This window comes from Uloborus diversus, chromosome 3, assembly GCF_026930045.1.
Source record: "Uloborus diversus isolate 005 chromosome 3, Udiv.v.3.1, whole genome shotgun sequence".
NCBI classification, from domain to species: Eukaryota; Metazoa; Arthropoda; class Arachnida; order Araneae; family Uloboridae; genus Uloborus; species Uloborus diversus.
The window spans coordinates 56,720,487-56,748,110 of NC_072733.1; the positions used below are offsets into that span (position 1 = coordinate 56,720,487).

Below are 27,624 nucleotides of genomic sequence, written 5' to 3' on the forward strand. Positions count from 1 at the left end.
ATTTTTTTTTTTTTTTGACTAAGTGCTATGACTTAGAAAAATTTCACGAATCCCAAATATATGTTATACCAATTACTGTGATGAAATTTAACATGATCTGTGGAAAAGAGTTTGAAAGAGTTGAAGAGAGTTTGAAGAGAGTTGTTTATCCCTATTTCAGTTTTAGGGGGGGGACCCACTACCCCCAACCAACCCTAATATACGAATGTTTCAAGGTTTAAAAAAATCTGAATGAAAAAATCCGAGTTTTTTGATTCAAAAAGAAAATTAAAAAATGTTAAATGATGTCACGTAGTCATTTCTAATAACCTTTATCATTATTACAATAAAACTATTTTCATATAGAATTTTAACGTTTAAAATGTGTTTCACATATGAGCGTCTTGCAGACTAAAATGTTTGATTGCTTTTTTTTTTGTATTTGATGTAAAACTGAAACTCATATTTTTAACTGATATGTTCATCATATTATTTGTTTAAATTTGTTGTAAACGAATTTGATTTTTTTTCCAATTAAAAATTTTTGCTGCTCACTTTTAACTACCTGACATTTTTTTCAGCAACTTTTTCACTTTTTAAAGATATGATTATCAACAAACTAGTTTAATAACTTTTATTCTATTGTACATAATTATTTTTCACCTGGCATTAATTAATAATGAATACTAATTGTAAAAAGTAAATGAATAGGAAGAAAATAATTCCATCAAAACTTTTTTTTTATTCAGTTCTAAAATATTTTTTACCGAAGTTTATTGAGTACTTTCATGAGTTGAGGTTACATTATTTTTTTTGTTCAGAGAATTAATTTTACATCCTCCAAATGCAACAAATTCCAATTCCCAAGAACGTCCAACGTTTGTCGTCCAATTTTAAATTACTCTTTTTATGAATCATAATTCTTACATATCCTACGTCTATTTCATGCAAATGCGCAATGTATTTATTCAGAATAACCCAAATGAAAAAACGTTTAATAATGCTACTTTATTCCTGTCTCTTTGAATAATTTTATTATTACTAACAATTATAGGCAATTTGAATTTTATCATGTTTATATATTACTAAATTTGAAAATCTTTCTATTCACCCATTTACACCAAGTGTAATCAAAAATAATACATTCTTCTTCTCTTTTCTTTATAAGATTGCACTAAAGTAAATAATTATGTATGTAAATGAAAAAGTCTATTTTTCATTTTTTTTCCACCATAAACGCTAAATGTAACCTTTTTAATTCTTCAAATATTTATATTTTGGCTAATTATAAAGAATAAATGAATACGGAAAAAAAAGAAGAAGACAACCTTCATTAAGAGGGCTTTGCAACCTTATTTTATAATTAATATTGATTAATAGGTCATACATCTGTTCGCTAGATGGCAGCATGAACGATAAGAAAATAAAGTAGAAAAGCGAAGATATTGCACTATTTCACCCTGACGCTTTCAGAATCTTTCGGTCCCTAACCGAACGTAACTTGCGGTCACGTAGTCGCACTTTTAGAAAAGGTTGTAGATAGCTTTATTTCTTTATTTGTAATATGTTTGTGGTTGATATAGGAGTTTACATTTTTCTCGGTGAAACTTCAGATCTGTCTTAAGCATTATTAACTGAAGGCTTGTTACTGTTTCGTTTGAATTACACGACAATTTAGATGGATCTAAGACAGAGAAAAGTTTGCCCTGATCGCCTGGAGGAAGTTCAAGAAGAGGATTCATTTAAAGCGTTGTATGTCATCATATTTTCAAGTTCGGCTCATCCAGATACTGTTGCATATGTACTAGATTTAATTACCCGCTCACAACTCGAAGGTGGTGCAGAATTACTCACACGTACTACACATGCTGGGAAGGAGGTGAGCTAACTTTATTTGACATTAAAATTCATTAACTATTTTTTGAATTGGTGTTTTAAATCTTTTTTGAGGTGTTAATCGAGTTCTGATATTTATTTTCAAAATACTTTTTATTTGGAAGATTTGTCTTTCAGGAATGCTTTTTCAAATCAATACTTGACGCTGAGACAAAATGTTTGTGTGCTTGGATTTGAATTATAAAGCGTAGGCCTATAGGTAAATGTCAAATTTTTGAGCAATAAAAGTTCTATCACTGCAGAAACTATTTTTTTTTTTCTGATTATATCTCTCCTCTTATTTCATTATTATCCTTTTCCAAAAAATAAATCAATGAAAAAACACACACAAGCAGATACACAAAAATATAATTCTTTTACTTTTCATATTCATTTGTGAGAAATATAACGTCACGTCGCCTTAATTTAAGCAAACTGATAAGGAAGGAGTTTACAGGTTCTGAGAATCATGCTTAGAGAAAAGGCTTGTACAAAATAAAAGGAATTTAATAAAAAAAATTTTCTTTTAAATTTTAAAATATCAAATTCTTATTTTTCAAATTAATCTTGCTCTTTTAAAGTTTCTATTTCAGCCAATGATGAAATATGAACCTTCGTGCCTTAAATGTTATAGTTGGTGTTGGATGTTCCTTTCTGATTAAAACTGCTTCCTTAGGTTTTTAGTTATTCCATGTAAAAGAATGATGCAAGTTGTTGAAAAAGATTTGGGTTTGAAGTTGACTCATTATTCTGAGTTTGTATTTTATAGTTTGAAAACTGAAGTTTTATATGTATCTTATTATTACTTATAGAGAGTTTTCCTTTGGTACTTTGTAGTTAATATCTATGGTATATTATTGATGATCTCCCTTATGATATAATACTGGTCTGTCCAACTCGCATGTGGCCCGCCCACACATATTGTGCGGCCCGCCAACTTCTTATTCAGCATATTTGCCCTTGTAAAAAAGGCTGATCAGCCTCAGTTTTCCCATTAAAATGTAAGCAAATTGTTTTATAATCCTTCTGTTTCATTGTTTTATAATTAACATTTCAACTATTAATTGTTATTGTATAAAAGGTAAGAGGTTATATTGTTCAACTTTTTCAAACTGCGGCCTGCCAGGTGATCAGTGACCAAAATTCTGGCCCATGGGCTCTTTGCAGTTGTACAGCCCTGATATAATAGATAGGATACTTCTTTTAATTATTATTTGAAATAAACCGACTCAGCTCTGCAGTGATGTTGTAAAAATGGAATCAATGTTAAGATTTTTAAACATTTGTGTGTTTAGTTTGTAAATGAGGTCAATGATACTTTAAGTATTATTCTTTGTTTTCAAATTTGTGTAAACAGGTTGATAGCAAATATTTGCCTAATAAAATAAAACTTGAAAGCAGTAATGGAAATATATTTCACATATTTTTGTATTTGATGGATATTCCTTAATACTGCTTTGAATCAAAACATTTTATTTAAGTTTTTACATTTTATATTTTTGCCAAAATTATTCTGTACTATTCCTAAACATTTTTCGAAACCAAAAATTTAGATTTCCTGAAACTAGAGTCTATAATTAAAGTTAACTAGAAGGTAGAATCTTTTCAAAGTCTTGTATGTGTGGAGCAGTGGTTTAGTCCTGAAAAAGAAAAAGGTGGGAGATGTGTTTGTCAAAGTTTTAAAAGTCACTAGTATTAAAATAAAAAGCCCAAATACACTATTCCCCTTTCAACTACACTACCGACTTGAAGAAAATCATAAATGGTTTTGTGATGTGGAATTACAGGGTAGACGTTGCAATTTGTGAGGCAATCGAGGCAAAATTTGTCGGATTCATATATGTCTGGTTTTGAAGCTCATGATTTGAAAGAGGTAGCTAGGTTTTTTTTCTGCTATTCCAGTTTTTGACTGTACCATTTTATAATGATTTAACTTGTTTTTAGACTCTGGCTCTCTCAGATTGTTGGCCTATCTAAGTATTGCAATATCTGAAGAAAAAACACGCACCTGCGAAAAAAGTTTGATTCCTACTTTTGCAGCTCATGCTTCTTTCCTAACATTTAATAAGTTTATCAGCATAAATAGAGCAGATGCATTAGCATCACTGTTGCAACAATATCACACACCAAAACAAAATGGGTTTTAATAAGGCTTTTACGGGCAGGAGGCAGTGGCATAGCCAGGATTTCATTTCGGAGAGGGTCCAATCCTAGACTTAACGGGACCCTAAGCTGGTTCAGGTATGAGGCTCCTTTTGTACTTGAAACACCGTTTCTCACGATGGTGTATGAGGCAATTATTATTATTTTTTTCCTTTACTATGTTTGCCTCTTTCTTCTGATACATACAGCAAATACTTTTACTTTTTTTTTGTTTTGTTTTTTAATGTGTTTTTCCTGCTGTCCTTTTTGAATTGACCTTAAGAGGGGAAATGGTATCAAGAGAGTGATGCAGGACTGCCCTTGAAATGGAGTATAGAATATCCCCAATTTAAGGGTTCGGGGGGGGGGGGGTTTCTCCTCCGGAGGAAATTTTGAAAAATAGACAGGAAATTCTGCATTTTGAAGCCTCATAAGGAACTACAAAAATATCAGGACAGAAACAGGCAAAACAAAACTTTTTAAAAGTTTATACGGAACTGATGTGATATACCCCACCCTTGGCGACTTTTTCCTGTTGGCGCCAAGAAAGCGTCGCGAAGAAAACGATGTATGACGACATATGTCATACATCGTTCTTAGCGATGCTTTTTAGCGCCAACAGGAAAAAATCAGATAAAAAAAGATGATCAATGCACTTCAGAACACAATATATATAAAAAACAACATAAAACCACAACAAAAAACATCACGAATATACACTTCAAAAATACCAGAAACTAGAAAGTTTTTGTACACAAAGAACAATTACTAGAAAGTATTTAAAATGCTTAAATTGACAAATTACTATAACAGCTCACCAATGAAACATGTACCAATAGAAATAAAAGCTATTTTCCAACATGCATTTCAGCGAACAAAAACTTTTCTCATACTCTGCTAAAAAAGAGCAAAGCAATTCAAATTGCGATGTTTAAAGCGGAAAACATCCCCAAAATCAATAACTATTTCAGCCAAAAAAGCGCTTAGTTACTCAAATTTCGATGTATGAAAAGTAGAAATGTCTCAACAGAACATGCTAAACATAAACAATACAAAAATACCATACATTTATTTGCTATCCAGACATGCTTTTAAACTACCTATTATTTTTTACACAAAATAACACCTTTATATATTTATAAAATGCTGGAGTCAACTTATTTTCAGAAATTCAGTACCTAAAGGAGGCACGTTAATAGAATGTCTAAATAATTCATGGCATCAATAAGAATTAATTTTTAGAACAAAATAACCGTACTATTTTTGTAAAATTAATTTACATACAGTAAAAATAAAGTTAAAACTACAAGAACCCCTCAAGGATTTGTAAAAACAAAGAATTTCGGAAGTGAGAGTTTTTTTTTTTAATTCTAAAATAAAGAACTTACCTTTTTATGGTATAAAATCCTCACACTCAGTCTAAAACAATACATCATATGACAATGGCATGTTACAGATACACACAACGTTGGAGTTAACTCTTAATTAACATTCAAGTTTGAAGAAAATGGCATTTTCTAATGTTTTTTACTTCAAAACACAACTACTGAATTTAAATTAACACAAAATAAGCTTTCCTGTAAGGTATATTGCACGAAACAACACGTATTTCTCCTGCTTGAAACCGAGTAAACAACTCAAGTAAATAAGTTTGAACAGATCTAAGATTGCCTTCGGGTTACCAAACACAGGTTAGTTTCGCCAGGGATGCCATGCTTAAAAAATTATCGCCTCATTGGCGAGAAAAATATTTCAATTTTGTGCAAAAAATCGGATGTTGCTAAATGGAGGGGTATATCACATCTGTATCGTTTATACTAAGCAGGAGAAACTTCTTTCACAGCAGACCATATTGTAATAGAAAGTGTGCTTAGTATTTTTAATTAATAATAATGAGACGGAATACTTAGTTGTTCTGCTAGAAGAATGAAGCTGAAAATAAAATTTGCAATATCGTTATCTTCTTATCATGAAGCACAACCCTAAAAAAATACCAATGAAGCTAATCGGTTCACCAGCAGAATAATTCTTTTGCTACGATAGGGGAGCACCAAAGTTTTTTTTTTTTTTTTTTTTTTTTATTGACGTCACTGGTTCGCTGTCTTGTTCCTAAGCTAGATTCCTCACTTCCTTAGGAAGTCCAGGCAGGGACAAAATTCCAAGAAATTTGGAGGGAACTAAACAAAGGAGAAGTTCTCAGAATCTGTATCTATTTCAATGATACAAGGAAACCAATGTTTTGGAGACTGGAGAGGAATATTTTTGCACAAAAGGGAAAAATTGAGAATCATTGCAATAAAACTCTAAGCCTTACGTTGCCCCCCCTCATTTCATGCCCTCCCCCCCTTTGTATAGTTCATTTTTCTGTACCAATTCTCCTTTTTAAAATAATTTTATCTATATATATAAAAATGGATGTATGTTTGTGGGTATGTGTGTATGTTCCTTATACAAATCCAGTTTTCATCGGATTTCTTCCAAATTTGGCACAAAGGTAAATTGTTGCTTAGGAATTCATATAGGCGGGTTTTCGGAATTTTAAAAACACCCAAAGAGGTCTAATTTCATATTTTGAGTCATAAAATTGCTCTTTTCTGCACGAACTAATTTTTGTATAGTTATAAATTTAGTCTAAATGAAAAGCCCATAAAAAACTGCCCTAGATGAAGTTTCTTCAAAGATTGACTTTAATCGTTAAGTTTGTGAACCTTGGTTCGAAGGAAATGAAAACGGTTATCAACATATAACCACCAGGAGCTATTTTAAATGCAATCAATACAAAACATATCCTAAACAATGGCTGTCAATGCAGTTTAGCGATGAGCGTTGAAGCGTGTTTGGCAGAAAGCCGTAGATATGATAAATGATGTTGTAGATCGTTTCTTAAACTGCGACCTACGAGGTCTCAAGGGTCCATTGATGCTATTCACGGTGCTACTTAATTTGAATGCTACCGTTTAATTATAATTTTTAAATATTGTTTAATTATAAAATCCACAACAGTAAGGCTTCGTGTAATTTTTGATCAGTGTTTATCCCGTTAATAGCAGGAAAATACAAACATGAGTAAGGTAATAGTGTTGTATTCAATATTGACGTACAATTTTCGACTGTTTCAACATTAGACTACTTTTATTAAAACCACATCTATTTCATCCTTGCAACAGAAATTTTATTTTATGTTCTATGATCCTTATCAAACCAATTTGCAATTTGTAAATTTTTCTTTATACTATTGCTTGATTTACGTCGAATCTTTAAGTAATTTGGTTCAACTATATCGGTATTTGTGAACCTTGGTTCAAAGCAAATGAAAATGGTTTAACAACATATAACCACCAGGAGATATTTTAAATGCAATCAACATAAAAAGTATCCTGAACAATGGCCGTTAATGTCGATTAGCGACAAACGTATAGCATGTTTGGCAAGAAAGCCGAACGAAAAGAAATGCTGTCTTTCAGTAGTTCTTAAATTACACCCTCCAAAGACCCGCAGAGGTCGAAATTAGCATCAGCTACTTAGGTGCCATTGGCAACCAATATTTTTTTCTTAGGTGCCGTTATGCTTTACTTGGTTGCAATTTGCAAATGCGTTCAATAACATGCTGAAATTTATACTAAACTATAATATGCATGAAAACAAGCTGATATATATGTACAATGCATTAAAATAATGCATTTTGAAATCACCTGCTAAGTTTATACAAGTACCATAATTACTATTAACTTAATTTAGTGACATAAAACCAAAAAAAAAAAAAAAAACAAATTCTAGATTTTAAAAGTATTAAAAATATTGACAAGATGCAAAAGAATTGCAATCTCGAACGCGATACGCAATTTTCCACAAAGTACAAGTTTAGTGTTGGAATGATTTCGAAAATAAATTTATTCATTAAAAGGAAAAACAAACGCAGAAAATAAGTTAATCTGAAGTGGCATGCGACTAATTGCCAAATAATATTAATATATTTACAAGATTCAAAGGGATTGAAAGGTCAAAAGCGAAAATAAACTTCCAGCAAAGCACGTGTTCATTGTCCGCATGTATTGAAAAAATAATATGTTATAAATTAAAATAAAAAAGAAAAAAAGCTAACCTAATCGTAGCATATGTAAAAATAACTTCTATATTTTAAAAGTATTATAATATCGGCAAGATGCAAAAGGATTGCAATATTCAAACACCGGAACTATTATTCCGAGAAGAACGTGTTCAGTATTGAAAATTGCATTTATGATGTGTTTTGAAAAACAATTAAGCGCAATTTAATAAATATCTTTAAAAATAATAATAAAAATAGAAAAAAGCGAATGAACCGCCTGCACTAATCAACAAGAAAACTACTTATTGTTTCGAATCTTGCAGTAGGACAACCATCGATGAATCCAGTATCTTCTTTTTTTCCAAAATCTTTACAGACTTTACATACCACCAGGTCTTCACCCTTTCTTTCCAACCACGGAAACTGCTTTTGCCACTTGATGAAAGTGGCAGCGTTGACACTTTTCCGTGTACATTTAGAAGTCGCATCTACTTCGTCATTATTTTTTTCTATTTCGACTTCATTGGCAATCCTTGGCCGTTTATTTCCGCTAGTATTTAGTGGCGTAAAATATGACTTTAAGTTACGTTTACTCATATTTTCAACAAATAAAAAATGAATGTAGCGATGATAAAAAAAAAAAGAAAAAAAGATGAGCGAAATCCTGTGCAAAAAAAAGGAATCCTCGTGCTTGCCGTGCGTTCGTGTTACGACGGGGGGTCGAACTTGAAACATGAAAAAGATCAGACTATCTGCTCAAACAACCCTGAGATGAGTCCGGTTTTGGAGGGGTGGGGCGATGGGGGGTAACAACACTAAGGGAACAAAGGGGAGAAAAGATTACTCCAGAAAGAGGAAGAATGGAGGGGTGTGCTTGCAATGACACTGGCTGCTACAGTTCGCAGGCAAAGGTGGGGGGGGGAATTGTTCAAGCTTTTCCGACTGAAAGCGATACTTCCAGGAAATTTTTCGCGATCGCAACGCACGCAGATGTTTTTGGAGACAAATCTTCCGAAAGTGAAAGCTTAGTAGGGGGGAAAGCTAGGCGTCACAGTGACGACTACGTTTCAAATCGCGGTCGTCAAAATGAAATTTACAATTGCAAAATATGACTAACGACCGCTAATTTCGAGCACTGGACCCAGGGATGCATTGAAATCACCATCGGTGTTTCTTCTTCAATTTGCTTGCGCATTTCGCTAATAAGTTTTCAAGTAATAATACCGTAACAGTAAACGAAATTTTGATCTGTACTATTTTCTATACATAAACAGCACAGAAAATACCAAAATGAGATAGGTATCATCGAAGTAGAATCTTCAACAGTTTTACAATTAGAATACTAAATTTATATTAAAACAACATCATTGCATCGGAAATATAATTTAGTATTGTATTATCCTTAAACAAAGCAATATGTATATGTTATTTATACTATTCCATGATTTACCTAATTCAGTTCACTTAAGTTTCACAGAAATCGCTCCAGGTTATCAGAGACCAGAGGTAAAAATACTAATATGGCTAATGAATTGCAAAATAATCATTTTTGTGCATAGTAGAGTAGATTTAATTTATCTTTCAAGGGGGAGGGGGATAGTCATGGGGTTCATTACATGTACATAAAACTATCATACTATTATTGCTAAAGTGTGGTAGAGTAAAAGACTGTGCACCTTTAAACTCGAAACCACACGAAAATTTAATACGGCGAAATTCATAGTTTTAGAAGGGTAAAAGTTTAAAGTTTGAAAAATGTAAAGAAATATTAATTTACATTTAAACTTTTAAAATGCATAAAATGTCTTCATTTTTTACGTAAACAAATTTCTTAATCGTTTAAAATATATCGAGCGTTAATATTACTTTAACGCTCGAAGCAATCGTACACCTGAAGATGCATCATCGCTGACTAGCAATAATTTTAAACCAGTTAGCGGGTATGAGGCAACTTTTGACACGAAGAGATTGCTATTGAAATTTGCATGAAGAAATATTACGCCACATTATAAAGTTTTTTCGTTTTAGTCTTCATCGTGAAATTAGTTGAGCAAAGCTCCATTTCCAGTTACGAGACTCTCAGTTCGATAACTTTTATTGTAAACAATCGAAAAATATTACTGTTTGTAACTACCACTAAGTAATTCAACCGTCATTGAAAGAATGCTGTAAGATGAAATTTTATACGTATCAGTATTATAGAAGCAACTCTGTTCACAGTGGAGGGATAAGGTGAAACAATTTGTATATCCGCTAATCGCAATACATCATTCTTTAAACTTCAAGAAATTAAAATCTCCAGTGAGACTTAAGTTCTGTATCACGATCAAAAAGTCAGAAGGGCAGGCATAGGCGATTTAGGACCGAGTTCCTGGGGGGGGGGGGGGGCAGGATTTTTTTTTGAGCAACATTTTAAATTGCCTCCCCCCCATGTTTTTGGTCTTTTCCTGCGATGCATAAGGCCATGCTTTTACTCTTCTTTTCTTTGGTGTGTCGTTTTCATTAGGGGAGAGGGGGGCACATGTGAACAAAAACGACATTTTTCTATATTTTTCATTATTGATTTGAGATAAAAAAGAAAAAGGTGCTAACTATGATAAATTAAACATTTGCTAATATTTTCATGCAGTTATCCCCCTTCTACAAGAGGAAATTCCAACCTAAAAATTAATTCTAAAAAATGTTACATTTTGTTCACATCTGCCCTGGTGGGGGGGGGGGGCAGTTGTAAACACACCTGGGGCACAAGTGAACAGATACATAAATGGTATAAAATGCACCTAAGCATATCTTTAAGTACTCTTTATTACACATTAATAAACACAATGAAAATATAAATAATGAGTACATAATAAATTAACTTGATTCAACGAACATTATAGCCTTGAAGTTTTACAGAAAAAGAAACTGAAGAAGTAGCTCGATATGTGCTACCTAAAATTGTAGGTGGGGGTAATTTTAGCAGAATATCATCAGTGTTTACCATCGATGTATCATCTGTTTCTGGAAATACAAAGGTTTCATTCTTCTGCTTCCTCATGAACTTAACATTTGCTTCATCACTCTCCATTTTCTCGATACGGCCAACATAGTGAATTTTTGTCTTTTTTGTAGTGAATTCTACGAGAACAAAGTCATTCACAGCTAAATTTTCTGGTGCAAGGTTGACTTCAGCACAAATTTCTTGATGGCTACTCTCTTCAAAGCTAATGTCGGACTCGGAGTCACTGACTGCTCCTTTTTCAACAGTTCAGCAAGTTCTAACTTTCTTTTCTTTGCAACTCGTTCACATTTTATCTTCATTTTCTCTGCCTTTTCTTCCATAGCTTCGACAATAATGTCTTTTTCGGGGGTGTCTGTTAAAATTCTTGATTTTCTTTTTTGACGCTGCTTACTTTTCCCTAGAGTGGAATCGTGAAATTCTATTTTAGGCAATGGTCTCACACATTCTGGGGTAGGACTTGAATGTGCATGGCAGCTGGTGGAGGCATCATCAGGATTAACTGGCATTAAACTTGTTATTTGAATTGGGATGAAATCAGCGTCAGTAAAAGCAAGCCAAGATATCGGCCAAATTCCTGGTTTAGAAAAACCCGATTTAATATTTTTGGATGTAAAGGCTGCTGTGAAAGCTGGTGAAGAACACTGACCAATTTCATATATAGTTATTCTTTTTCCTGGGTGTAATGTCAACCAGTCATTGAAAGAAGTTTTCAGTGCAGATTTAAAGGGGCTATAAACACCTACATCCAAAGGCTGTAAGCGATGTGAACAATAAGGGGGAATGTAAGAAGTACTATTCCATTCTCACGACAAAATAATATTACATTCAAACTGATATGACTTTCATGATTATCAAGTAGAAGCAAAACAGGATTTGCTGTGGTACAGCGGGAGTACTTTTGGAAGTGTTTTACAACTTCTAGGAAGATATCTGCTGTCATCCATCCAGTTTTGGATACTAACCCTAAGCTTTCTGATGGTGCTCCATTTAAGAAAATATCTTTGTATCTTTTTCTTGGGAATACAAAAACAGGAGGTACAGTGTTTTCCATTGCATTAGCTATACCACAAAATAATACAAGTTCACCTCTCTCGCCTGAAACATTTTGTCCAACTTGTTTCTCTCAACAAACCGCGATCACTTTTGGAGCCTCCAACAGAGTCGCGATACAGCTGATACTAACTTCAATTATTAAAATTTTTAATTATTCAATGTTTCTTAATTAGCCTAATCAAATAAAAAATTAAACAATTTTTGAAATTGAAATAACTAAAAAAAACAGTATGGGGCACATATAAACAGTTCACATCTGCCCCTACTTAGTGTGTTCACATATGCCCCAGATAACAACTTAAGCCTAATCTGATAAAAAACAATATTTCTTTCAAATTTTTTTTAAAAAATAGAGTACAAAAACTTATTTTATAAATCCCACTTCAAAATGAATCAAGTTCAAATCACAATCAAGATAGTGTTGAATGTGTTTTTACTCTGAGAACTTGAACATGAAAGTTTACTGGCACCTTCCAAAACAGAAGTTATTATGATAACTAAAAAACAAAGTGGTTGAGATCTTTGAAATTTCAGGCAGCTTACAGTACTACTGCTGCTATCTACATGAATTTTTTTCAGATTTTTTTCCTCATGTTATCTGGGTAAAATATGGTTTGTTCACATGTGCCCCATGTTTACATGTGCCCCCCTCTCCCCTAATCTGTGTTTTCTTGCTGTCCTTTTTTGAATTGACCTTAAGAGAGGTGACTGGTATCAAGAGAGTGACGCAGGGCTCCCTTTTAAGTGGGATAGAGAATATCTCCAAATTTAGGGGGTCCGGGGGTTTCTCCCCTGGAAATTTTGTAAAATGGATGTAAAATTGCATTTTGAAGCCTAATAAGGGTTAATTTTATTTTTTTTTTAAGTTTTATGATTTAAATGTGCTTTGTGATGTAAGTTAATACTTTAAAAGAAATGTTGTACAGGATTAGAAAATATGTGACATGAGAGTAACATACTACCTATTAGAACAATTCATAATTTATACACTTGATAAGAAATAAAATCGAAGCACACTTTGCTTAGGAGTTTCAAAGACTTGTCTAATTATTTTCAAGGTTTGGTTGGTTAGATTGGATGTTTTAGCCCAAGAACCGTAGTAGGTTATACTGTGCCGATTTTTTTCAAGGATTTTAGAACATTTAATAATTTAAGGCACTTCATTTGCACTTTCCAATCTCTGAAATTAAGCACTAGATTATACAGTTGTACAGTATTATTCAAACTTTGTTAAAAAAAAAAAAAAAAAACAGCTATTTTAAGTTTAAAAGAAAAAATAAACTATAGAATTCTCTCATTACAACAACCTTTTTTTTAATTATAAGCAGTGCAGAAAACGAAAAGGAATAGAGATAGTGTATCATTTTTCCGGGTTAAACGGATTAACAATATGCAGTAGAAGCAAGATAAAAGCGATCAATACAAAAGAATTTCCAAAATACTGCATTCGGGATTAAATAAATAGCAAGATATGAAACATGTGAGTCACAAAAATTTATTTCAAGTAATATGTTACATACGTAAAAAACCATGATTTTTACACTTTTGATCCACGATGTAGCAAGGAGCTAAATTTGACATATTTTGGCATTCCTCTCAATACCATTTGTTAGAAATTTAAAGTTTAAGGTTTGTAGCCACGCTTTTCCAAATATTCAAGGTTTTCAAGCACTTGAAGATGAAATTAGTTTTTTCAAGCACTTTCCATTTCTCAAGGAACAAATCATGCAATTTTTTACGAGTTACGGACCCACTTCAAAGCAGTGGCCCGAAGCTATAGCTTGTTTATCTTATAGGCAAATCCGGCCCTATTACCTGCAGATTTCTGTAATTTTTACCAAAGTTCATCAGTTTTTTCGGTTAAAGGATTTTTACAATTTTACCAATCTGAACGTGTGAATCCAAAGTTCTTCAAAATCTTTCGTCTGTAACAACACAAAATATCTAGTTTTTGAAATCACGCAAATTGAAAATAAACATTCTGAAAAGAAAGAAAACAAATCATAATGAGCAGATCGTTCTGTTAGCGCAAATGGGGGAGGGGGGGTTCCCTTTGTTTTAGGTTCTAATTTAAAAATAATCGTCAATTATTATAAGTGTTGCAGCTAAATGCATAGCTCGTTTTAACTATATTTTCATTTGTATACTTGCCCAAATGGTTTTCAGTCTAAAATAGTGAATTTAGGCATATTTTCAGCACCCCAGTGACAACTGTACTATTTGTATTTAATGTTTTTTTTCTTTTCTCCCATCAGAAAAGGACATTCACTATCCTCTTCATTTACATTGAACTATTCAAAAAAAGAAAAAAAATAATGATTTTTTGTTTTAAGATTTTGGAAGATGTGTTGTTAATATTTAAAGTCCTCCCAAAACTGGGGGGCATTGCCCCTATGGCCCCCTCCTATAAATTCACCCATGTCCTTCTGAACTAGTCAAAAAAGAAAAAAATAATGTTAAAAACTTTTTGGAAGAAATGTTGTTACTATATAAAGTCCTCCCAAAACTGGGGGGGGGGCATTGCCCCCCTCTGCCCCCCCCATAAATCCGCCCATGAGGGCAGGTGATTAAGTACTTTAAATGCATGTGAAATTTACCTATTTCCCATATAGATAATTTTATGTTGCATGCTTAAGGTTGGGTTCATTCAAAAATGTATTTCATTTTGCTGCTGGAAGGGAGACTAAGAATTGTATTTAGGAGCAAGATTTGAGTTAAATTTAAGAATTAGAAAATTTTGAATAATTTAACTTTTTAGTACTTTGATTACGTTTCTAAACGTGGAAATACATTTCCTTCGTTTTGAAGCTGTGTATATGGGGAGCAGAACGTGCAACAAGCTTTGTAAAACATAAACAAAAGAATTGTCTATTTAACAGTTGTAAGTAGAAACATGACGGTTTTTTTCTTTCTTTTAATTTCTTGGCCTGCAAATAATTAAAAAAAAAAAACCACTCGGATAGTAACCAAAATGTGCACGCCTATTTCTTTTTCTATAAGGCAGTTAAATTGACGGGTTTTATATAGTTCGTTCCATAAGTTCGCGTGCATTTTTAATGCTTTATGTATCTTAAAATAATAACTGTAACTGTTTCTATGGCAACTATTATTCAGTGGAACCATTCCTACCCCTAATGACGACTGTGCCTCTGCAAATTAAAATTTCGATATTCTCAAAGGAATACTTCAGAGCAGCAAACTTAAATAAGTGATCTTATTACCTGCATCAGTTTGAGTTATCATGTACAACATTTACGGCAAGTGTGAGGTTTTAAAATTTGAAATAAAATTTTAATCTAGACAAATTTTGAATCGTTGCAAGACACCAATATTAATATCTAACTGTCATTTTTACCTACGAAAATAGAAATTTGACATAAATATAGGAAATAAAATGTAGTTGACGTACGTCTTTTTATGCAATTTACACTTTTCTAATATTACTCCATGGCATGCTACTAAATTGCCACGGAAAGGGCAAACAGACACATTTTGTGAAGTTATTTATACTATGTGAACATTTTCTACGGAATATGCTTACTTTCCTGAACACTTACAAAAAATTATAACATGAGTCTACCTAACACGTGAAACCTTGAAAGTAAAAACACCGCCAATTATCCGTAAAATGAAATGTTAACGGCTATTAATAACAATGATCGAATTAATTATTTTCTGTACAGTGGACTATCTGTTTAGCTTTTGGGCCATTGAGGATGATTTTCATATCTAAAAATATTGTAACAGTGGCATATTTTGCATATATTTGTAACTGATAAAAGCCAATGAATTTATTAACGACTCTTTCTAGGAAAACACTCCAAGATTTTTTTTTCCAGGATAAAATGTATGTGAAGAGTACTATAGCATGCTTTAATGTCTTGAGGTATACAAAACCGTCAAAGGCAGCACAACGGTTTTTGTATTCAAAGCACCACGCAAAAGGTTGTCCCACAAGATATGCAAGACAATCATTTGTCTCTGCATTAAGACATTGGATGTACCGCCCGTCTGATTCAACCGCAGACAACGTGCCAGTGGACACGACAGAACCAAAGAATATCATTGACAGAACCCCGATAACATGTCTCATTGCTTTTTCGTTTTAACATGATGCTATTTTTCCTGCAAATGCTCAACTTTCTGTGCTATTTAGTCTTTTGAAAATTTGAGCCTAGAGTGGTGTGAATGCAGTTTTTTACTGTCATTTAGATAGAATTCATCCATTTAATTATCTAAATGATATGTTGCATTGAGAAGCACCGGGCAACCCCGGGTAATAAGCTAGTGTTATATATTGTACATGAGAAATATAAAAACATAGTTTTTCTTGTTCCATTTTTTTACTTGAATATAGTGCTTGTTTTCAACAAAAGACCTTTTTTTTCTCCAATCGTATATTTACACTTAGTCATTTCAGGGAAAGGGGGGTCCGGACCCCCCTGGACCCCCTTGGCTATGCCACTGGCAGGAATCTCACATTCAGATTAGTTTCAAGGAAGATATCTCTGAGAAATTTATTCAAAGTTCCCACCATGTCACCTTGGAATTTTAACCCCTGCCTTTTAAAATAAGGAAAATATCTTTTATCCCTCATTTTCTTCACCAAATAAGTAAAATTTTCATTGCTTTTGTTCTTAATATTTGTTGTATTTGAAATTTAAAACCAATTTTCTTTCAGGGTATTATCCTTGAAATTGGTGCAACTATTTTTAGATTGCTTGAAGCCGCAGAAGCGCTTGAAATTACCAAAGAAGATAAAAATGGAAACATTAAGGAATTTGTATTTAGTAACCTTGAATTCTTTTTAAAGCCAGGTATTTTTACTTTACATAGTTCCCAAGATATATCATTTTTTTATTGAAATATTTTTAAATGTTATGACTGTGTTTATTAAGTCTTTGATTGCGTTTGAAACTATTATTTACTTAAAAGTGTTAAAATAACTACCAATGTATTTTCTTTGACCTATTTATGAAACAATGTTCTATAAGTAATTATATGCTTAAAAAAGTCAAGTAGATAATAAAATTATTACATATTGTAAAAAAAATTTAGGTTTTAAATTCCTCTAGTAAGAGAGAGAGCGTATGGATTGTTGCAAAACCTGCTATTCGCAATATTTCAACTTGGGCCATTTTTTGCAATGGGTTTTATTTGCGTATACATATTTTGTTGTTCATGTAAAAACCCTGCTTGTTGGTGTGAATCAAATGTGGTAACTTTTTTGTTTTGCAATTGGATTTGTAGAAGGAAGCTGTGTTGATAGGACTTAATAAATATATACAGTATAACTCCGATTTAAAACGATTACCAAGGAACTGAAAAAAAATATCGTTAAATCAAGGATATAGTTAAACCAAGGAAAGCATAGACATTCAATGCAGTCAAATCTAGACCAGATGGATGTATCATTAAATTGAAGAAATTGTTTAATCGGGTACTGTTAAATCGAAGTTACACTGTATATATATATTTTTTTACTTCAAAAATATTTTTCTGCTGCACAACACATTCAAGCACACAAATTAGGTTTGGGGGAATTGTAATAGAGGAAATGTTTACACATACACACAAAAATAAAAATAAAATAAATAAAGAAAAAAATTATGTATGTATGAAAAAGTTTCTTTTGTTAGTAAATTTTAATGTTATACAAGGATATCTCATGTAATTTTTAAGAGCAAAAAATAAGTTTCTTGAAAATTAAATTTGTTTTTTGTCTTTTTTAACTTGTTAAACCTTTAAATTCTTATAAATTGTATTTTATGTATGAAATTTGGCAACAAGGGTTCAAAAATATCATGATATTTTCGAAAATATCGAAAATATCCGATATTTTGATATATATAGGATATTTTGATATAATCGGATATTTTCAATTAGCACAAACTAAAGTCTTCCAAATAGAAAATGCATTCTTAAATCACTCTTGATTTCCTTATATTATAATTGCAATATGTAGGCTTAAAACATTAATGTTTCTTTCATTACTTATATCTAATATTTCACTTTACATTTCTATCAATTTTAATGGAGTTTTTTTTAGCACTAGCTGTTTTATTAATTTTTCTTCTGTTAGCTACTTTTACAGTTAATATTTAACCAAGCATTTTTTATATGAATTAAAATTGTTGCATTACTAATAATTTTATGAATATAAAATACAAGTAGAATGGGAATATTATATTACAGTGAAGCACCGTTTATACGTTTTTGAAGGGACCGTATGGAAAAAGCGTATAAATGAAAAAAACGTAAAATAGGTCTAGGTTAATGTGCATTAGACTTTGCAGGGACCAATTTAAAAAACCTGTAATTGATAAAAACGTATAAAAGAGAAACATATAATCGGTGCTTCACTGTACTTTGTTATATTAATGATGTATTAATACATAACAGAAATATAGTGCATATCTTTCTGGTAATTTTAATAACAAATGAACACTATAATTATGATTAATATACTTTTTTTATTGAAAATACTGTAGTTGAAAAAATAAATATCGGATATATATCATGATATATATCGGCGAACCCTGTTGGCAAGTGATACTTTTTAGGCTTATCAAATAAATCTATGCTGCTTAATTTATGAGATTGCTGAGTTGCTTTATGTAGCACATGTTCAAATACAGAGATCGGTTAACTGGGGCTCACTGAGGACTACTCAGAAATGTTCTAGAGTTACCGTTTAGCTGATCGTATACCAAAGTATTCAGTGGACACTCACCGCAACAACATCATCAAACATCAGGAAATTATCGTCTGGGTTAACCAGTTATGAACAAAATAATTTTTGAGCTTTTATATGATGCAAAGTTTTATGTTTTGGAAAAATTGTAAACTTGAGAAAATTTTCACGCCCCTGTTCTTATGTAGTTAAAATTTTAATTAAAGTTGAAAGTTGTGATTGAAATAGCTAAGGATTTATAAGCCTTATTGCAGTTTCATTCAAGGCCTGCAGGATGCCGTGTTAGCCTAGTCAGAAAATAGGGCTTGGCCGGGGCCATCGTGAAGTCAGTCGGTTTCCCTCTTTCTACCGGGCCTGCTTCAAGATTTAATTGCGCAATCCACGTGATCCCATACTTTTAAGCGCTTCATCCCTTCTCTTCAAACTTACAATTCGATATGGAGCACGAAAGTCTTAAAACTTCAGTATCTTCAGTTGATTTTGACATATACACAGCAAACAATAGTTCTCATACATATTTCATTGAAAAAAAGATCAGAAAGCAATATAAATAGTGCAATGGTATTTTTGATTATCATACATTTAAGTATTTAACATATGTACTTTTTATGTTTTGAATTGTAATTATTCTTTTAAATTTTAATTGAGTGCGACAAAAATGCTGTAAGTTCAGATTACTGCTGTCAAAACTTAAATAAAGAAAACAGATTATTCATTACATTTTTGAAATTTGTGAGATACAATAATCTGAAAATAAATCTTTTGGTAGTTGATCAGTTTAAATTTGGTGTTTAAAATGACCAACTTCGAAAATTCTCAGACCTTTTAAAATTTATTAACATTTTAGAAGTAAGATCCTGATTTTACAAAATTTCGTCTTTTTGCTTATGATTATGTTAATCTTATTTGGTCGAAATAATCTGAAAATTTCAACCAGAACGTTCAAGAATAGAGTAAAATTCAGTGAGAAATTTTTTTTTCAAATAATACATAACACATTTCGAGAGTACACACTTTATTTACAAACATAAAAAATAGCATAAAACAGCTTTAAAATTGAACAAATTCAGTGATAATCTGTTACTAACGATGTGACAAAACTAATAAGCACAAAAGTTACTAATGTACCCATAAGCTACAAACTAAGGGTTTGTGTTCTCAAGTTTTCAAAAATTTGAATATTAAAAAACAATAACAATGATCGTAAAAATGTAAGTTCAGAGGAATTTGAACATAATTCCCCAACACATTTATTAATTGCAATAATGGTTGTTTATGTGAATTCCAGCCAAGTTTCATATGAAATCTGAGATATAACTGCCTCTTTAACTATTTTATGGAAAAAAAAAAATTCATGAGAAATTAGAAATGTAATCACATGAGGTTTCTAATTAACCAATTCAAATCCTTAATATGACACTTGAGACAGTCACTATGATACTTGAAAGTTGTTAAGAATGAAATTCGTATTTTTGTCTTTAAAGTACTTTTAAGTTTTTAATAGCAAACACTTGGATGAAATTATTTGCGATACACAGTACATTGTTTGAAAAATTATGCTGTGTAAACCTGTTGGCTTATTATGATTATATATTTAATAAATATATAACCATTGTATATGTTCATATTTCATAGTAAACTCAGAAAAATTAGAAAACGCATTTTGATCAGTTTAAAATATTTGATATCTATTAGGACTTTATTTTTATGAATATATTTCAAAATCACCCCCTATCGATTTCGTACATTCAACACAGTACTTTAAAACTATTGAAACTGAAAAGGTCTATTTAAACATACTTGTGCTTTAATGTATACTATTTACACATCGTGTCACACAGGTACCTTTTTTAAAATCTTTCCGCATAAAATTAGTTGAAATAAATTCAATTAGACTCATCTTTAAAAATGACCTAAATCTTACATTTTCAAACATATTAACCTTTAGAACTGTCAATTTTTATTGTTAACTTACTTTCCTGTCAACGAAAATTAACTAAATCACAACATTAATTTGATTAACAAATGATAATAATCAGAATTCTGAACGATTTTTAGTACATGTAAATGTAGTCACTTTTTTGTGATTCAGACTAAAATTAAATTGCTCTTTTATTAACAGGCAGATACCCTCACACGTTTTTTACGAAATATAGAATAAATAAATCAAATAATACTATAAAAAGAAAAATATTACTTACTCAATTTTTAAGGCATTATCTCCTGTTAGAATTTTGAATTTTCTAATTCTCACCCAAGTCTGCATGTCTGTAACGGACAGCAAACTCGACTCGAACTAAATGCTCTTTGTAAGCAAACGCCGTTCTGTCGATAGCCGCTGGCCGTAGGGTTGGGGACCATGGGATCACTTGGATGACTCATCCCAGGAATTCGCTCTCTTGAAGCAGGCCCGGTAGAAAGAGGGAAACCGACTGACTTCATAATGGCCCCGGCTTGGCCCTTGAGAGGGCTCGACTGGGAGTCCAAGTATATAAGTATTATAAGTTTTTTGGGGGCAGGGTCCCCAGGCAACCACAGTGACAAGGGGCCCGCTTTGGTTCTTGACGCCAATGGTTTCAGTTTTATCATCCATTGTATCCAATTCATGTGACATTGTAAGCATGCCACTCTTTGTAGGGATCAATTTTTCTAATTAAAAACTAAACTGGTTTGCGGAGTCTGTTGCGTTTTTAGGTTGCCTCACATTGAGTGTTTTTTGTGTAATTTGGAAATAGTGTATAAATTGCATTCTTTGTTGAGTTAGGCAGTACTAATAGGATATTAAATTATGCAGTGTTGTGCAAACAGAAAATTTTAATTAGCCACCTATGTATTGTTTCAGGATTTTACTTGAAGCGAAATTGGGTGCCATAGAACATTAACAAACCTGAGCTTTCGATTTATGAATGTCAGTCTCCTAACTTTTTAGCACACTTTCCTGTTCCCACATCCATTTTTAATGCTTTATTTTCACTTTCACATTCCTTATGTCAGGTTCCTTCCAAATGACAAGTACAAGAATATATTTTGATTCTCCTTTCTTACAATTCCTTTGAAAATAGCTTGAGCTTTTTCTAGGTCCAACCCCAATAAAAGTATCAGTCTCAGTTAAATAATTGTAGGCTAATTAAAATTGTAGGCTAAAAAAAAGCTTAACTCTCTTTCCATTTTTTATTTTTTGGTCTTTTTATATTTTATTTATTTTTCAAAAATGTTTTTTTTTTTTAAATTTATTTATTTTTAATTACTATTATTATTTCATAAGAAAAGTTTTGTTCTACACTAATGAAATACACGCACACATGCACAAACAAAATAAACAAATTAAATAAAATATAAACACAATAGAATAAACTGAACAATTTTCATTAAAACTAAATCAATAAACAAAGTTAAATAAATAAATTTTAAAAAACTTACAAATCCCCCTGGAAAGATTTTGATGGTGCAACTTGCACCATAATTCCCCTCTGTGGCCACTACTGTAAGGAAATGCCCTGTTTACTTCCTTACGCTCTGAAAAGAAAATTGTCTCCTGGAAAAATTTATCACTCAAATCTCAACATAGTTATGTTTTAATTAACCCTAAACAAGTTTTGATTAGTTTTTTTCTTGATGCTCGCACATACTTGTATGTAAACTTGCAGGCAACCAAAAAATGCCCTTTGATCATCCTTGAATGAGTTTTGATGAATTTTGTCGTGATATTTGTGGTCTATGTGTGAGTGTACGTACATCAGGGTTGGCAAGTTTCTGCCGAGGTGGTTAAAACCACTGGTAGAAACCGGTTTAAACCAGCATGGCAAAAACCATTTTCCGCCACTTTGCGGCAGAAACTGGCAAAAACTCACAAAATGAAAAATTAATTCTTGATATACAAAGAAAATGCATGGAAAAAATAATTAATTGTTAACCAAAGTACTGTAATTTTATTACAAAATTATCACAGTTCAAAATCAAATGTTACATTGTTTGGACCCTGCAATTGCCTCTTAGAAAGGGTTGTTTCAAAAATCTAAACAGGCTCTCAATTTACTACGCACAAAAGAGAAATTCTTAGAATATTCTTAAAACAGAAGAGCTAACAGACAATGCATCAAGGAGCAAGCAATGTTCATGAAACTCTCATCTATTGTATAATTGGTTCACCATGTAATAACTGGGGTTGTGGTAAAATTTGGCTGAAAAAATAAGTTTTGAGAAATGGAGCCAATTTGTTTTGCAAAGCTGTGACATTAGGTACAAAATTTGGGCAAGTAAAATTCTGGCGCTTTCTTCTTGAAGCAATTTCAATCACAAACAATTTACAGGAAGCATATAAGTGAGAAAATTATAATCAGTAATGCGTGTTTAATTCTGTATGTCACTCCTCTTTCCTAAGCACCCCTGTATGATTTTTCATCCTTTGTTAAATTAATCCAAATACTATGAGCCTCTGCAATAGGAAAGTTCCCTTTCTGAACTAAATCAAGGGCACTAGCATGGGATTTTATTTTTTTAAATAATGAAATGATGTTTAATTTTTTAGTTTACTTAAACAAATATCATTTACTAATTACTTGGGTTATTAAAGACATTTTTAAGTTTTTATCAGTTTCTGCCAGTTTTTACCGGTTATAACCAGTTTCTGCCACTGGCACGGCAAAAACTAGTTTCTGCCGGCAGAAAGCCAACCCTGACGTACATACCTCACACTATACAAAAACGTTAGTAATAGAAGGATAAGATTACATATATATGCTTCATACAGCATCAAGTTTTGCACTTTCTTTTTTGATTGCAATCGGATATTCTAAAAGAGCTCTTTGTTTGTTCTTTGAGGCAAAACAATGTTTTAATTTCAAGCTTTTTTTTGCATCAACTTACTTCCTACTGTCTCTGAGGCATCTCTTAATCCATCTCTAACAGTCAATGAATATTTTATGCCACTTGGCAAGTACTACTGACATAAACCTTTCAATATCTTTTTATTACCTCATTGTATGTTGTTCGGGAAGTTCTATGTAGCAAAATATTTCAATTTTCAGATTAAAACATTTTTTGTCTATAAAAAGGAGAACGTAAATATATCGACAAAGTACCACAAATTAAGCGGAACTTTCGACTTTTGTGACTCGGATTTTTGGAACTCTACTATATTAAATTCTCTCTTTTTTTTGTATAGTGATATTGTACTTTTTTTTAATGACTTTCTATAAATTAACTTATTAATTTTTGACTTGATACATCATGGTATACAACTTTTTTTGCACATCATTTTGTTTCTCATCAAATTTTTGACTTATTTCAAAAATATTTATTCATTTTTGTTTCACAGGTTTAGATATGAACAATCTTTTGAGCACTGCTGAAAAACAAAGAATTATCTTGGAAGAATTACTTGGCATCAGGTCAATGGAAAAACGAGCTCTCACTGGGTATCCTAATATTCAGTTGTATCCTGGACAGTCTATAGGTAATACATTTATATATGTGTGTGCTTTTCTACCTTTTTCCACACACACACTTAAGAAACTAAATTGTTTTCATTCATCATATTTTTGTGTTTTCCTGTATATGATAATGTGTTTTTTGTTAAAATTATTCCTCTTTTTCTGTGATTCTTTATTTGATAATAGCTGCTTCGTTTGAGGTTGCATGGTCTGGCTGGAAGATGCAACATGTGTCACTTACCATTTGGCAGTTAACACATTTTCAACCATCAGGCATGAATAAAAGAAGCGAAATGTAGGGCAAAAGTTTGTTTCACAATATTGAAATTAGTTACTAAAAAATCTCACTTCAGTAAGGACATTAGTCCCTAAAAACTGCCTGTCTAATTAGGGCATTAGTCCCTAAAAGAATGCCAAGAATCTTAATCCCTCAATTGTTACACTTTTCCTTGACTAAGAATGGAACTTAGGTTTTGTGATGCATGCCTAAAATTTTCTTTTCAATAAATAGGAGAATTATAGCCAAAATTGTGACTTTAAAATAAATGCAATAGTCCTAAAATATTGTCAGCAGAAGCTATGAACATTCAGTGGAAAGAAAGACAGCAGTACCAATAAGAGGAACTCCCAAAAAGACTTTTTACTATACCAACATTTGTCTCAAAAAAAAAAAAAAAAACTCTCACTAGCATGAGAACAACAATCCGTAGGAACCACAAGCAGGTGGAGGACAATGATTCATAAATGAAAACAATGGCTCCCTTAAAAACTTTTGCTAGAATAGAAACAACAGTCCCTGAAAATTCCAATTAGAATGAGGACAATAGTCCCCAAAACAAAGATTCAAAACAAAGAAAATTTTTGAAGTAGCATCAAGTGTATATTTAAAAAAATAAAAGTAAAAAAAAAACCCATTAGAATCGAAAAAACAGCTCCAGTAAATTCTCTTGAATAAGCACAATATGCCCCAAAATTCCCCATTGGGAAATAAGGACGCCAGCAGCCCAAAATCTACATCAGCTTAGATTCTTCTTAAATGATGTTAAAAGTAAATTTTTGGTCTTGATTAGATTTAATGCAACAGTAATGAAAATTTCAATTATAAATGCAAAAATTTTCAGCGATTGTCTCTAGGCTGCACAAACAAATAAATTAATGTTAAATTACAAAAAAAAAAAATCAAAAGAGGAAAATGATATATCTCCCCCTATTGGAGAAGCTAAAAAACAGTTGAAGAATTTTAGTTGTACACACTTGAGCAAAAATGACTACAGCATGGCATTAATTCAGCTAAATTCACCGCATAAAAACAGTAACTGGCGCAATCAATTTTAAATGTCAAATTTAAAATTGATTTTCTCTTCCTAAGAATGCTTATAACTTATTTCCTGGTTCCCCTCTGTACTTGTCTACCATGAGTAGAAAATTTAAGGAGGGTATTTTTTACGTTCTTTACAATGAAACTAAAATTAAGACAATACCCAATGCCAGACTAGGGCAAGCAAGTTGAGATCCTTACCTCCAGCGCCAACTTCTAGTAGTAGGACGACAAAATCTCCCTATTTTTGGATTTTTTCATTGAAACTGGATATAAAAACTTGAAAAAAGATGGGTTAAGGGGACAGTTTCATGGTTTGTACCAGCTCAGAAAATCATAAATTCTGCTTTAACAGGGCTGTATACAAGAGAGGGTAGGTTCAATCCCCTCCCTCCCCCGGCCGAAAATTCGTACAATTTATCAAAAGTCAGTTCAATATGAAGCCATTCAAAATAAGTTAGCCAAAAGCGAAGTCAGCACTGACTGCAGATAACTGGCGTCAATATTATGATTATGCCATGGATATAATGATGGATTGCTGGTCTAATGTCTATCATTCATACATTCCTGTTTGTGAAAATTGCAACACTATGAAGGACTTAGGCGATTGAGCTGAAAACTGCAGGAAATGTAAAGTAGGGCATGATATGCAAATGATTAGAATTGCAGACCGGTAGCGCATGCGTATGCTGAGCAGTGCCCTCTGAATGGCGGATCGAATCGAATATAATTAGATGACTGTAGCGAGGCATGTGTAATTATTGGTATTATATGCTACAGTAAACACTAACTGAATCTTTCCTATGCCTGTTTTAAGGGCATAGTTTGAGCGGGGCAGAATCGTCGGCCTTCATGAAGCTGGATTGTCTTATCGTGCAATAGCCGCTTGAGTGCAGCGTAACAGCATTAGCACAATCATGCGTGTTTGGAAGCAGTGGACGGACAAGGGTCGGACTGCTTGGAAATCCGGGAGTGGACCCCAAAATGTGACGTCAGCTCGCAACGACAGACACCTTATGTACCTGGTGCGTATAGCGCTGAGGGACCGCACAGCTTCTTCTAGACAATTGGCAGCACATTGGTCAACAGCTACAGGTGTTTCATTAAAAAAAAATGTTACATTTCTTTAAAAAATGAAGTTATAACTTGTGATTAGTCGAAGACCAGCTTATTTTTTTCATTGTCATTAATATCACCGTATTCTGACACTATCCACCTACAAACTACGATAGTCATTTCGTTTCTTTCTTTTTTTACTTTAAGGTTATTATTATTAAAATTAAAAACGTTCCTTCAGGCAATGGGGGATTTAATCATATATTTATTTATAATTTCTTGACTCCAACTCAGCACTTTTGTTTATTTTCTATTAATCAGATAACTCATGTCTGATATACTTTTTCAGTTCAAGTTTGTAAAAATAATCATATAATTGATTGCATCTATCCCCTTCATGAGCCTTCAGAGTTAGAAACGTTGAAGAAAAACTGGTCCTTTACCAAAGTCCCTATTGGTAAGGTCTTGCTTATATTTATTTGCTATAATTATATAATAAATTTTTTATGTAAGATAAAAAGTGACCATACACACACACACATACCGTATTGCCCTGTATCATCCAGCATGTCAAAAAAATTGAGGCTGATCTTCATGACCCTAAATTCAAATTATTTGACATACCAGATTATTCAAGGTTCATTTTGCAAAAAAAAAAAAAAAAAGAAAGAAAGAAAGAAAATAAAAAAAAAAGTAAACTGAAAGAAAAAAAAACGTATGTTTACTCAATAATACAAGTATTTAAACAAGAAAAATCAACATGCTATAAGATCAAAAGAATCACACATTTTAGAGTATCCAATTATTTTCAAAATGCAGCTATTTGAAACACCTGTTCCAAATTCGACGTTCCAAATTCCAAATGAATTGATAAAATTGATTTTATTTCAACTCTGTACCTTGTAGCATGGGTGTTCATGTGCAAAATTTAAAGGGGGGGGCTCAGATATTTTATCGATGGTTTAGTAGGATATTTTCCCCATAGAAACCAATTTCAGTACAGATTAGAGTTATTAAAGTTTG

At 32.2% G+C, this 27,624-nt stretch overlaps 1 protein-coding gene across 1 annotated transcript in view; it reads left to right on the top strand.

Annotated features, from left to right (window-relative positions):
• The first annotated feature begins 1,473 nt into the window (after positions 1-1,473).
• Positions 1,474-27,624, top strand: part of LOC129218417 (anoctamin-10-like) — a 56,397-nt gene continuing 30,246 nt past the window's right edge. Inside the window, exons 1-4 of the mRNA XM_054852672.1 lie at positions 1,474-1,858; positions 16,783-16,918; positions 24,113-24,250; positions 26,951-27,058. Of these exons, the coding sequence (XP_054708647.1) occupies positions 1,658-1,858; positions 16,783-16,918; positions 24,113-24,250; positions 26,951-27,058 (583 nt within the window). The 5' untranslated portion in view covers positions 1,474-1,657. The remainder of the gene's footprint in view (positions 1,859-16,782; positions 16,919-24,112; positions 24,251-26,950; positions 27,059-27,624) is intronic.